The following is a 14049-nucleotide window of genomic DNA, read 5'->3' as shown; positions in this document are numbered from 1 at the left end:
AGGTTTTTGCAAAATGCTGTTTGATAGAAATGTTGGAGGCAGGAGCAAATCCCCCCACACACTTGTTTCCTGGTAATATGCTTCTCAGTGGCTTAGGCTACTTTAAATTATATCTCTTTATTGTTGACTGCACATGAATCATAAGGATGAAACTTTGTTATCTTTTGACAATATTCTCTAGGGGTGTGCACCAGCAACAAGATTTGACTTGTATCTATATCTTCGGCAGCTTTGGGAAGCAGCCCAATCTGTTTTGGGGCTGCTCTGTGTCTTTCCATTTTGACTCATGCAGAACAGAATTAGATATGTTGAAAACAAAGTTGTCGTCCCCCCAAACACAATTTTTTTTACTACAACAGGGCATCTAAAAGTGGTTATAACTGTTTGGAAAACTTTTCATAGGAGCGGATAAAATTTGCAAACGTAGCCTCCCCTCCAGAGTGGACGGAGCTTGCCAGATTGTAGGCAGATACATCTAGGGGCTTTCATGCACCACAGCTTTAAAAGTAGTGTCTGTGTGGCTTTAAAAAAAAAAATTCTCTGCCAGATTTGGATGTAACTTGCAGCCGGGGTCACCAATTCTGAGGTGACAAAGGTTGCTGAATTTCAGAATGAAATGGGCTCTTTTTGGTTTTAGGCTGCAAATGACTGGAATAACTATATATAAAATAAAAAGGCTACTGTAATCTGGTGCAAGATGGGGGAAAAACTCATCTTCCACTTTATGACTCAGTGAAATAGAGCAATTTAGGTTTACAGTAATAATAATAATAATAATAATAATAATAATAATAATAATAATAATAATAATAATAATTGTGTATCTTAACACTATGACCCGGAGATTTGGGGTTAAATACTGACACAAATGGATTTGATACAAGCTACCAGCGTTCATTAAGGGACCCAGGTGGCGCTGTGGGCTAAACCACTGAGCCTAAGGCTTGCTGATCAGAAGGTCGGCGGTTCGAATCCCTGTGACGGGGTGAGCTCCCGTTGCTTGGTCCCAGCTCCTGCCAACCTAGCAGTTCGAAAGCATGTCAAAATGCAAGTAGATAAATAGGAACCGCTATAGCGGGAAGGTAAACAACGTTTCCATGTGCTGCTCTGGTTTGCCAGAAGCAGCTTTGTCATGCTGGCCACATGACCTGGAAGCTATACGCCGGCTCCCTCGGCCAATAATGTGAGATGAGCGCGCAACCCCAGAGTCGGTCACGACTAGACTTAATGGTCAGGGGTCCCTTTACCTTTTACCTTACCAGCGTTCATTAAGTCTGAAGTAAGTACTGTGCTGTCATCTTCCTCACATGGGAGATTACCTTGAAGTGAGAGTACTTGTTTATTTTGTTTATTTTTAAATATATATACCATGCCCTTCAGTATGGCTCTTACTGGAGTAGCCAACAAAGAATGTCAAACAGATAAAAACAGATTTTAGAGTTGAGCTGTGCAGAAAAATGCCCAAGTCGAACTTGGTTCAATGCAACTTACTCCCTGGGAACTTTTGCATAGAGTTTGCAGCTCAGGCCTTCTAAACTGGGAGGTTAGTGCTACTGAAATCAATAGGGCAAGTGAGATTCCCAACAGAGTGTTGCAGGTGGCATTCCCTGTCGTCCTCCTTGGTCTTCCCTACTAGGCAGCAGAGCTCATTGGTGGCATCTGAGACAAGAGAGTCAGGCTAAGTAACTGGCACTCACTCAGCTGGTGATGGAGACAAGACTTGTTCTGTGGGTAGCAGGCAACAGTTCCCACTGAGGTCCTCTGAGGCAAGGGAGTGGGGCTGAGCAGCTAGAACCCACTCTGCCTGTGATGGAGGCTGATAATGACCCACACATGGAGTATGTGTTTGCTATTGGTATAGAAGATCTTCATCCAAATTAGTGTGCACTGTATTTTTTCCTGCCAGAGGAGTAGCCTGCCTATCTGAATGCATGGTGTTTCTTCAGAACAATTAACCAGGAGTAAGTTAACAACTCAAGATAGATAATATATTCTCACAATCAAAGCCACTGTGTTTTGATGACTCTAGGACCTTTTTTTTCCATTGAAAGGATTTACACCATGGAGTAGGCCGTAGGGTGTAAAACACAGATGCTCATAAGAACAGAATTCTGTACCTGACAGATGTTCATTGGCACTGTATTTTTTTGCTATGGGAAAAAAGTCAATTGTGCTTTTGGTGAAAGCATGTCCCCAAAATTCTCTTTTTGCTGTTAACTATGGGAAAGTGTTTCTCTTCCTGGAGTACTGCATATCTCGAGAAGAGATACTCCTGCTAGGGTAGGGAAGGAACAAGGCTTTGGAAATGACTCCACTATCAAATCTGATTTGTGATGTCTGGTTGACTTAGTTCATAGTACAAGGAAAGCAATATGTTGCAAGGGCACCTCAAGCATGCTTGAATTGTGTGTTACAGGCAGCACAGGGGTGGGATCCCACAGGTTCTAATAAGGCTCCAGGGCCTTACATTTAACATTTGTATTGACCTTCTGATTGCTGTAGATAAGCTGGAGTCAATGAGTGGTTCTGTAGGCAGCATAGAACAATCTGTTGTGCAAGTTAATCACGAATTTAAAGGTCAATCCACTCATTTATTTTTGACTCTGTTAAGGTCCTCATGTAGTGTCTTTGCCATTCCATTTTCATGCACAAAACCATTTTTGAATTTAAAAAAGCTCCCTTGTGAATGAATGACTTACAAATTGCCATACCCTGAAATCTTACCTTATCTTTTGTATATCTGAAGGGGCGTCTCCACCCTCCATTGTTCAGCCCAAATGCTGAGGTCCAACTCCAAGGGCCTTCTGGAGGTTCCCTCTTTGCAAGAAATAGGGTTACAGAGAACCAGGCAGAGGGGCCTTCTCGGTAGCCGTGCCTGCCGTGTGGAACACCCTCCCATGAGATATCAAACAGATAGGCAACTATATGACTTTTAGAAGACATTTGAAGTTTTTAATGTTTGATGCTGTTCTGCATTTGACGTTTTAATTGGTTGGAAGCCACCCAAACTGGCTGGGGCAACCCAGTCAGATGGGCGGCGTATAAATATTATTATCATCATCAGTGGGGTTGCTTTAGATGGAATTCCTTCTCAAGTGCTTGCATAAATTAGACCTGTTTGTCACAGGTTGTTTCGGTTGTCTAATGCACTTAACTTCTGCATCCTGACTTCTTGCTAGAGCTGGGAATGTGATGTGAATATATGTGTTGTATGAGAGGACCCATTGGACCTAAGGTTGCTGTCCTTCACTTCCTAGGCAGTAAGCCCCATTGAACATAGCAGGACTTGCTCCTGAATATACATGCACAAGGTTACGCTGTGAAAATGACATAGCAGTGGCTCAGCATTTCAGCCCACTTGGCTTTTGTGTCCAGTCTACTTATTATACAAGCCTGAGGGAGGACTGTGAGGTAATAGAAACAAAATAAAAAAATTCCTTCCAGCAGCACCTTAGAGACCAACGAAGTTTGTCATTGGTATGAGCTTTTGTGTGCATGCACTACGTCAGACCAACACGGCTACCTACCTGTGAGGTAATAGGATATTATTGTTTGTCAGAGTCTTACAGTGTGTACTAGACACCTAATGGTGGGCAAACAAAGCCTATGAACAAAGGGAGTTTTGCAATAAGAACGGTGATGAGTGAAACAAAACACCTGTGAGGCCATCTGTTGTGTGGTTTTAAGTACAGTGTTATGAACTTAATTCATTCCAGAGGCCTGTTCTTAACCTGAAACTGTTCTTAACTAGAGGCGTGCTTTCACTCCTGGGGCCTCTTGCTGCCACTGTGCCACCGGCACACAATTTCTGTTCTCATCCTGGGGCAAAGTTCTCAACTTGAGGTGACTTTTCCAGGTTAGCGGAGTTTGTAACCTGAAGCATTTGTAACTTGAGGTGCCACTGTATTTCATAAAACACTTCATGCATACCTGGCTGTCTTCTTTCTCCTGGGTACATTTGTGATACTCTCCCAAGGAGGGCAGTTACAGCTTCTGTGAGGTTTACTGTTTGCTAACTGTCATAAATGGGATGAAATGTATGCCTTGGTAATGAATGTCTGAGAAAGGCATGTAATACGGTTGGTAGTTATCTTGTGGTGGTAGAGTTAAGACAAGCAGACCATATAATGTCTATAATTTGATGGTTGCCGAAACTCTGCATGGTAGTGATAACTGCGTAGAGTTAGTCCATTGTATCCTCACGCCTTGAGGGCTGGGATATTGGCATGTCTCCCGCACTTCCACGTGCCTCATCCGAAATGAGAATGTCGCCTCTGAACATTACTGAAGTTTAGAAGTGATCAGATTGTTGCACAATTAGAGTCACCACGTGTTAAGTTTTCAAGGGGACTTTGTGCTGTAAATAGCTGTGCGATTCCATCCTAACTTTGCTCTTGATACAAATGTGCATGATGGGAGGTAGCTGCCTTGGGACACCTTTCTGTATAGAGTAAATCATCACCATCATAATTTATTATTTATACCCCACCCATCCACTCTGTGTTTATTAAAAACACAATAAAACACCAGACATTAAAAACTTCCCTAAACAGGGTTGTCTTCAGATGTCTTCTGAAAGTCAGATAGTTGTTTATTTCCTTGACATCTGATGGGTTGGGCGTTCCACAGGGTGGGCGCCACAACCAAGAAGGCCCTCTGCCTGGTTCCCTGTAACTTTGCTTCTCGCAGTAAGGGAACCGCCAGAAGGCCCTCAGAGCTGGACCTAAGTGTCCAGGCTGAACAATGGGAACATGGTGTCTACCAGCTGTTGTGGACTACAACTGGGGCTGATGGAAGTGGTCCAAAACAGCTGGAGGGCAACAGGTAGGGAAATAAGATGTTAGATTATTCTTGCCTGACAAATTTTGTCCTAGAAAAAACTGGAAGAACCCCTTCCATTGGAAATAAGATAGTGCCCAAGAGTTTGGCTGTTGAGCTGACTGGCCCAGTTGATCAATGATTGGCATTCTTTGACTTTCTATTTCAGTTGGAACCTGAAGAGTTCAGCAACCATTTCCTCATCCTCATAACTTTGTTTTCCTATTATCCCCAGTGGGATATTGGAGAATGTCACAACCAACAGCAGTACATGAGCGTGTGGGTGGAGGGACTGTGGTTCCACCACTGTGAAACCAGAGTTTTCCCAACCTCACCCCATCTCAGAGAACGTAGCTCCCCTACTGCTGGAAGCGTGTAACTGTTACTCTGATTCCCTTTTGTGCGCTGCAGCTAGTCACAACTTAAGATCAGTGACTCCTTGACCTGCAGTTGTGTTATGATGGCCAAGGAAATCAGCTCTTGAAGAGCATTGGTGTGAATGCATGCTACTTTATATTTAAATAACATTCACATCTGAGGCTGAAAAGAATGCCCCCCCCCCAATAATTAATATTTAACTTTCCCTTATAACACAAAGTTTGGCACAGTCACTTTAACCATTCTAGGCTGTTTAAATTATTTCTCAAATAATTTATTTAATCATGTGAGCTTATCTGATGTGGCACCTTGGTTACTTCTGGTGTTTGCTTATAAATTGTTTTGGGAGGGGACCAGATGACTAGTTGTGTTGTGTGGATATTGATCACTATGTACAATAATTGGCTATCTGGGCAAATCTCAGTGATTTCCAGGTTGCTCCTAGCTGCTATCCCTCCCCCCCCCCATTTTTTAAATAAAAACATAGCACACTAAACTCTGATTTATTTTGGCATATGCAGCATTTTATTATTCACCACCTGATGGGTTGGAGATGAATATATGAACTACCTCCAGTGAAATGATGTTAGCACAAAAGTTCTGTGTTGCTTGATCTGTTGATGGTTGCTGCTCACATGTTAGTCGTTCCTTGATGGCATGGTTTTTGTGTGATGGATGTGCACATACAAGCTTATCCCTTGTTTCTTGTGGTTATATATAAACTTGGTTTCTCATCCCTTTGGAGTTTGTTGTTGTTGTTGTTGTTGTTTTGAGCCATAAGATATAACCTGCACTCCTTGTTAACCAGTGTGCTTTGAGAAGGTATAAAGTTGTATGTCCACTGTGACACATATGGTCACATTTCTCGCAGCTGTACAAGTGATGTGAACATGACCAGTGCTTTGGTCTTCTGGCCTAACTGGGGTGGGGGAAATAGGTGGGATCTCAGACCACAAGTCTAAAAGTACAAGCTTTTATATCTGAAACGAGCAAAACTGTTTTTTTAATCAGATGTTTAAATTGTCATGTACTAGCAACTTGTTGTGATGAGCTTAAGGGTACGTGAGCCTTGAAAAAGAAATTGTGAACTTGAGACGAAGGTGGAGGCATGACCTATTGAATTACAGGCAAGGTTTCATTCTTGGAATCCACTTGGAATCAGGCCCAGGAATGAAAATTGTGGTAAAATGTTACTTGCGGGGGGGGGGGGGAGTCACCAGACAAAGGACTCCAAACAGAGGGAGGAAGGAGCAGGTTCTGCAGGCTCTTAAATGTGGTTCATGGTAAAGCTGAAGAATACGCCTGTGTGTTAAATGTTTGGTCTGTGGTAGAGCAAGTTGGAAGGGTAACAGAAAGCAAAGGCTGATCTGGGAGTACCAGCGTGTATGACGCCTGCCAAATAGATGAGGTCACGGAAGTGTAAAGGAAGTGAAGATTCATCAGTAAGGAATGACGACTATACACTGCCTCCTGGTTTCAGGGGCAGTATGGCCATGGGGACTAGTTAAAGGTAAAAGGTAAAGGGACCCCTGACCATTAGGTCCAGTCGTGACCGACTCTGGGGTTGCGCGCTCATCTCTCATTATTGGCCGAGGGAGCCAGCGTATAGCTTCCAGGTCATGTGGCCAGCATGACAAAGCCACTTCTGGCAAACCAGAGCAGCACATGGAAACGCCGTTTACCTTCCCGCTGTAGCGGTTCCTATTTATCTACTTGCATTTTGACGTGCTTTCAAACTGCTAGGTGGGCAGGAGCTGGGACCAAGCAACGGGAGCTCACCCCGTCACAGGGATTCGAACCGCCGACCTTCTGATCAGCAAGCCCAAGGCTCAGTGGTTTAACCACAGCGCCACCTGGGGACTAGTTACTGAGCAACAACTCGTGGCTTCCTGTCCTGCTTGTTGGCCACCATGGAAGAAAGAATACTGGGCCAGACAGGCCTTTGATCTGGTCCACCAGGATTCCTCTTACAGTATTCCCATTTGAGCATCTCTCATTTGTGCTGAAGTTGCAGGAGGCAAAAAATACAGCTGGGGTCCACTTTGTTTAGGGAAGCTTTTAATGTTTGATGGATTTCTGTATTTTAATATTTTGTTGGAAGCCGCCCAGAGTGGCTGGGGGAACCCAGCCAGATGGGCGGGGTATTATTATTATTATTATTATTATTATTATTATTATTATTATTATTGTAGTAGTACCTGCAGTTTTCTGGACGCAGGCAGATGAAACATGGAAGCCCTGGAAGAGAGTCAGAGAGATGGCTCGGGAGAGTGGTGCTGATAACACCAAGGTTGCAGGTTCGATCCCCCTATGGGGATAGCTGAATATTCCTGCATTGCAGGTGGTTGGACTAGATGACCCTTGGGATACCTTCCAACTCTACAATTCATTCTATGATTCTCTTATGATTTGGATGAGAAAGGAGACAGCAGAATCTCTCCTGACATTTTCTCTCGCTTCTGCTGCTGCTTCCCTTCTCCAGGCACAAAGAGAGCCAGTCATGTTTGGAGTCCTCCTTTTCAAAGGGCATGGGCCTTTTGGCATTTAAGAGAAGTGGAGGTGAAAGATATGAAATTAGTTGTTTGCACAATAGTGAGAGTCCTCTAGCAAGAGAAACAACCCAATAGAAGATGTTCAGTGTCCTAAACCAAATAGATTATTGGACCTTGGAATTTCTATTTCTTTAATCACTGTTCAGTCCTACCTTGGTTTTCGAACAGCTTAGTTCTCGAATGTTTTGGCTTCCGGACGCCGCAAACCCGGAAGTGACTGTTCCGGCTTTTGGCAGCCTAACATCTGACAGGGCTTCCGATTGGCTGCAGGAGCTTCCTGCAGCCAATCAGAAGCCGTGATTTGGTTTCTGAATGTTTTGGAAGTCAAACCGCCTTCCGGAACAGATTCCGTTCGACTTCCAAAATGCGACTGTACTTTTAAGGGTTTTTTAAAAAAACAAACAAACAAACAAAAAATATATACACTGTTTAAATATTGAAATCTTTAAGTTTTAGAACAAAAATAATATACTGTACATTAAACAAAAAGTAGAACAAAAAGATACATTGGAAACAAAAAAAGATACATTGAAATTATCAGTAAAACTCAGAAGTTGAAAACAAGTTGGCCTAAACAAAAATCCAAGTATAAATAAAATCAGTAGTTAAAAATATACAACACTGCCTCTCTAAATAAGATACATAGGTAGAGCCACAAATGGTCTGACATCAAATCGGAATGCTTGCCAAGCAAAACGTAATGCAGTAAGAAGGGAGTTGATCTTTATCAAAAAGTGTGAGTAACCTGTATTAGGCCCAACTACAAAAATGGCAGATTTTACTAGTACAGCTTGAAATGAGTGAACACCCTGTTCTGTCCCTACTCTGTTAAAGTTTAGTTTAATTTTTTATATATATTATTTGCAAATTTAATGAAGAGAAATAATAAGATGATTAAAAAAATACAGTCATATCGCTGGTTGCGTCTGCTTCAGCTTGCATATTTTCAGGTTAATTACGCTGCGGATCCAGAAGTGTTTACTTCTGGGTTTCGCCGCACACGCATGCACAGAAGCGCTCTATCGGTGCTTTGCGCATGCTCAAATGCGCCGCTCTGGATACGTACTTTTCGGGGTGAGAATGGCACCCGGAATGGATCAAGTACGTATCTAGAGGTACCACTGGGAAGGAAAAGAAATACGGTACAGTAATATCTGAATACTGCTACTGATAAATTATCAGCTCTCATTAAGGATACAGTCACCACCAGCACATTCATAATAGCTGTGTGGTTTTATTTTTATTGTAGGTATATTTGGGGGGGGGGTTGCCACCCATCTTTCATGAAGTTTTTGTCTGTCCTTTCTGCTGCATGAAACAATACAGAGGGCCACATATGACCTTGGACTGCAAGTTGCCCAACCCAGATTTAAAAGATGTTTTAATTTGTTTTTTAATTAGTATCTTACGCAACAAATCATTATTTTCCTCTCCACAAGCTCAAGGTAATGATAGACATCCTGTAAATGGTCACAACTGTTGATAATCTTTCTGAGCTTTGATGTGATTTATAGCCATGATTGGCACATTCTTGTGCTTAAGATATAATGCTAATTTTGAAACAAAAAGTACACAATTAAATAAGAGTATCTGGGGATTTGTGTCCATCCTTCAGGTTCCTCCTCCTTTGCACTCACCAGTTGACTTCAGTTAACGCCCTCTGTTCCCCAGCAAGGTCAGCACTTGGTATAGATCAGGCTTCGGTCCTCAGTGTTGTTGGACTACAGATTGCACCATCCCTGACCACTAGTCCTACTAGCTAGGGGGTGATGGGAGTTGTAGTCCAACAGCATTGGAGGACCCAAGGCAGAGAAAGACTGGTGTCGATACTGGGAGCCCCAACAGCTGTATCTGTGCTTGTTCCATTCACAATATCCAACCCCCCACTTACAGCTCAACCAAACCACCCTGTCCCTTCACAACATGCCCACTAACAGGCGTCATCGGTGTGAGACAGGCGGCGGCGGAGCACAGTGGTTGCTGGGAAGCTGCCCTGCCCCGATAGTCTTCTCCTGACTCTTCCTCTGTGACTCACCTGGACCAGCCAGCTACCTCAAGCTTCTTCCTCATTCTCTGATTCTGGAGTGATGGCTCAACACCTCTGACAGCCCAGTTTGTTGCCCCCTGTAGTTTGTAGCACCACCTGTTGACACTTATGCAAACTGCAGCATGACAGCGCTCTTACATACTTGTTATATGTAAGGAAATATTTGAGGTCTGAGGAAACGTCAAAGTTTTGTTGGTGTTCCTGCTAATAAGAGACATTCAAATCTAATTTAACTCCGGTTAGTTTATGTGAGAGCTTGAATTTATTTTCCTCATTTTTTTCAGGGGATCCCCTCAAAACAGGGGATCCCCTCAAATTATAGGTTACCTCTGTGATCCGCAGGTGTGTTCTGTAATTCATTGGAGGTTTTCTTGTAATCCTTTGCCAAATAAATAAATAAATCATGAGGACCCATATGGATCTGTGCATTGGAATCAGTGTTTTTGTGGTTCTGACAAGCTTTGGATTTGTGATGTTTTTTTAACGGTGCACTCTACCAGTATAAGTTTTAATTTTTATGGCTTTTTTTTTGGAGAGGAGGATATAGAATTATGTGAATTTACTAAAATCTAATTTCATTTTGCTGGATTTGACTTTTGTTCCGGCCCCATGGGGAAAAGAGAGTTTGCCTGTTGTGGGGAGGAAGAACAGAAGGGAGAAAATGTTTTTTTTTTTTGGCCAGTGACATGCTCTCAAAACTCTGTGTGCGCCAGTGGGCCTAGAAAGATTTGAGGACCTCTGACTGCCCTTTAAGACAGTGTAACACTCAGTGCAGAGATGAGAGAGCTTTCTTTTTCAAGTGCATCTTTCAGATAACCATCACCCAAACTGCAGTGTGGTTTAATTACTTACTCTGCCTTTGAACTATATTGAGATGTAATTAAACTACTAATGTCTTGCCCGCTGTTAGTTAACAAACGAATGTTCTTTCTCTTCCCATATTCCCACAATAAAGCTCCAGCAAGCCTTATCTGTAAAGGAGGCTGCCTTGGAGTAATTTGCCAGTCAGTTAAAATCTAATCTGAAGGTGAGATTATTCAGATCCATTAGGAACAGCTGAAATTCATGATTACGGGGGCTATTATCCAGCCAGTTGTAAGAAATTTCTCTTTTATGAAGCAATGGTGACACAAAGGCTGCAGTGTGTACACTCTCCCTAACTGAATACTTTCACACTGCAATTTAGGAGGCGTGCAGTTCAGGAAATTGCTGGCTTAGGCTGAAGCACAGTTTTACTGCAAGGAAAATTTTATTTGTCACTCAAGTAATTGGCAGTTTTTAGTACCTTATTAGTAATTACCTTATGAACACTAACGTCTAAACTAAAGCCTCTTAAACTTGTTATCTAACTTTGTCTTGCTCACTCATAAATCTGCCGCACGGCTCATCCATTGGGTTTTTTTTAAAAAAAGATTTAAATAAGACCTTGCAGCTAAGAGTTAAATTTAAAGAGCCTAGACTCGACAGGCCAAGGGCTGAAACTTGATGCTGAGTGAGAACAATGTCTGAGGTGTAACAAAATATCACTTCTTTTTAACACATCTGGTGTGAGGGCTAGTTAATCCACAACTTCTGGCTTCTTCTTCTTTAGCCAATTTCTTGGTTTTAATGAGTGGTGATTAATCTCAGCCTCTAACTTCCCTTAAGTGCTTATATGGGTACCTCAGTTGCCAGACATCCTGTTTTAAATAGAAACAACTTATTTTGAAGGAACAGTCCCATTGATGTGCTCAGAGTTACCCTCAAATGGTATAATTTTAGCAGAATCGAGGTGGGCAAGCCAGCTTCTCTCTCTGCTTAGATTTAGAACATGATAAACCACATTACGTTTCTGCCCTTTCATATTTTCTAATCTGCCCCATAAATTAGCCTGACGGGCCCTGGCATCAGTACTTGGCAGCTCCCAGCAACTTCCAGTAACCCAGTGCCCAGCAATTGGGTCGCCAGCAACAATGCCTGCTTTGGGTTTCTTGCTATAGGCAGCTAGGTCTCTGAACCACCATTTTTAATTTACCAGAAGGCTCCTGCATTGCTGCGGAGTACTGAAGGCAATTTAAAAGAGGCAGCTCATGGCATCTTGCCTCAGAAGCCCAACAATCTATCTATGAAGGATAGGAGCGAGGAACCTCTGCGACCTTCCAGATGTTTGTTGGACTCCATCTCGCATCATGCCTGGACATGGGTGATGCTGACCGAGGCTGATGGGAGTTGGGAATCCCAACAATACCCAAAGGGGACTCCTCGACCCTGATGTAGGAGGAGGCCCAGCAGAAAGCTCTTTGCCTAGTACTCCCTCAAACCTGGAGGTGGCTCTGCTGGCAGGCATCTCAACAAGGATTGCCAATTATTTGTTGATCTCAAGCCTTTTTACCCTCATTCTTTAGCTGAAAAGGGTCCCAGAGTAGCTTCCAAGAGCAATAGTCAGGTAATCCCTGCTGCTTTCAGGCTTGACATCTAAAGGAATGTATGTATGTATGTATGGGTTGGTAGCAAACTCGGGTACCAGTTTTTGAAGACAAAGTTCTTATGACGACCAGGTGGAATGGAAGTAAGATGGAACTGGCTGTTGAGCGTAGGCCAGAGGCAATGGAATAGCTGTGTTTTCATTTCCCCCCATCTGTAGCCTGATAGAATAGCTGCTGCTATGTGACCTTCGCCAATTTGGGCAGGAGTTTTCAGAGGGTCATTGTCGGATGCTGAATGTAGAAAAACACCCTGAAATCATGTGGAAGGATGAAATGTTGCGATCACTATGAAAATTTTAAAGCACCTTCTGTTATCCTAAGCATGGCACACAGTATCTCTTTTGCTGGTGGCACCCTATCGTACACACAAACAAACGGCCGGGTGCATGAATATAGGATTGCTACTTCATTCTGGCAAAACTTTTTTATTTTTTCTTAAGTTCTTGGGAAGTGCAATCATTTCATTACTTGTCTGGAAACTGCCTTAAATTTGACATGTAAATTTTAATTTAGGACAAGTAACAAGATTACAGACATCTTGCCTGAAGACCTGAAACCATTCCAGTCTCTAGAAACTTTGGACTTGAGCAACAACAATATTTCTGTGCTTAAGGTGGATTCGTTTCCTTCTCTGATGCTCAAGTACATGTAAGTTTAACTTTATTTAAGACAAGGCTTTCATTACATCTTGAGTTCTAAAATCATAAAATAATTGACTGTCTGATAAGCATAGATAAAGTAGTAGACTAAAGTAAAAACAGCCTTTTCAGTATGTGTGTTTTTTTTTAAAAAAAAAAAAAGTTGTCCTATAAAGACATTGGGTTGAATCGAATGGTCCCTTCTACGAGTGGAAGGGCAGAATATTTTTCAGTCATTGAAATATTATTTGAGAATTTAAATTCTATTTGCCATTGGATCAGTTCTGGTTATTTCCTGTCTGCTAGGAGCTATAGACGTTGACTGAAGGCAAAACGTATGCTTCCATTCAAAGTTCCACTTAACCACTGATTGGAAGTTGACAGAGGTGGGGGATATTTTAAAGCGATTATTAAGTTCTTAAGTTAGGATTAGCAGTTACCACGTAGTCGGTAATGAGGTCTTGGTACGAAATCTGCTCCAATTTCCATAGTTGCTAACTGTCACTGTTTCCACAGCCACATTAATAATAATCGAATAATCTCCATGGAACCAGGCGCTTTTGACAACCTGTCTAGCACACTTCAAGTATTAAAGCTGAACAGGAACCGAATTTCAGCCATCCCACAGAAGATGTTTAAACTCCCTCATCTCCAGCATCTGTAAGTACAGCCTAACTGTTTTAAATTAGTCTTGCAGGCTTCTGGCAGCGGTTGAGCATCAACCTCAGTAGTAACCACATAAAGGCAGGGAAGCTTTAGATAGAACAGAGGCATAGTTCTCTTGATGCATTCATGTTTTAAACCAAGGATGAGGAATTGGTTGTGCTCCAGATGTTGCTAGACACCAGCTCCCATCAGCTGCAATCAGTGTGGCCAGTTGTCAGGGATGATGAGACCTGTAGTCCAACAAGACAATGAAGATCACAATTTCCACCATCCCTGTCCTAAGGTTTCATGTTGATAATGATCTGCTTGCTTTGCTCTGAGTAAGAATGCTAACATACTGTTGCAGCTCACAATGTTATCCTGGTACATCAGGAAGATCTGGCTTTTATTTGTTGCTCTTCCATCTCACTACTAACAACGTACGTAATCAACAATTTGTGGGGCCACATGTTCTGATTTGTACCAAGAGAGGAGCTGCCCAGAAT

At 42.5% G+C, this 14049-nt stretch overlaps 1 protein-coding gene across 1 annotated transcript in view; it reads left to right on the top strand.

Annotated features, from left to right (window-relative positions):
• The window catches only part of LRIG3 (leucine rich repeats and immunoglobulin like domains 3), a 57248-nt gene that overhangs the window by 19923 nt on the left and 23276 nt on the right, over window positions 1–14049 (top strand). The window contains exons 4-5 of the mRNA XM_035127224.2: window positions 12774–12908; window positions 13415–13558. Coding sequence (XP_034983115.2) covers window positions 12774–12908; window positions 13415–13558 — 279 coding nt within the window. The remainder of the gene's footprint in view (window positions 1–12773; window positions 12909–13414; window positions 13559–14049) is intronic.

This window comes from Zootoca vivipara, chromosome 10 (genome assembly GCF_963506605.1).
Source record: "Zootoca vivipara chromosome 10, rZooViv1.1, whole genome shotgun sequence".
In the NCBI taxonomy this organism is placed as follows: domain Eukaryota; kingdom Metazoa; phylum Chordata; class Lepidosauria; order Squamata; family Lacertidae; genus Zootoca; species Zootoca vivipara.
Note: the sequence above shows the minus strand (reverse complement) of the source record. Positions and strands in the feature narration are given on the sequence as shown.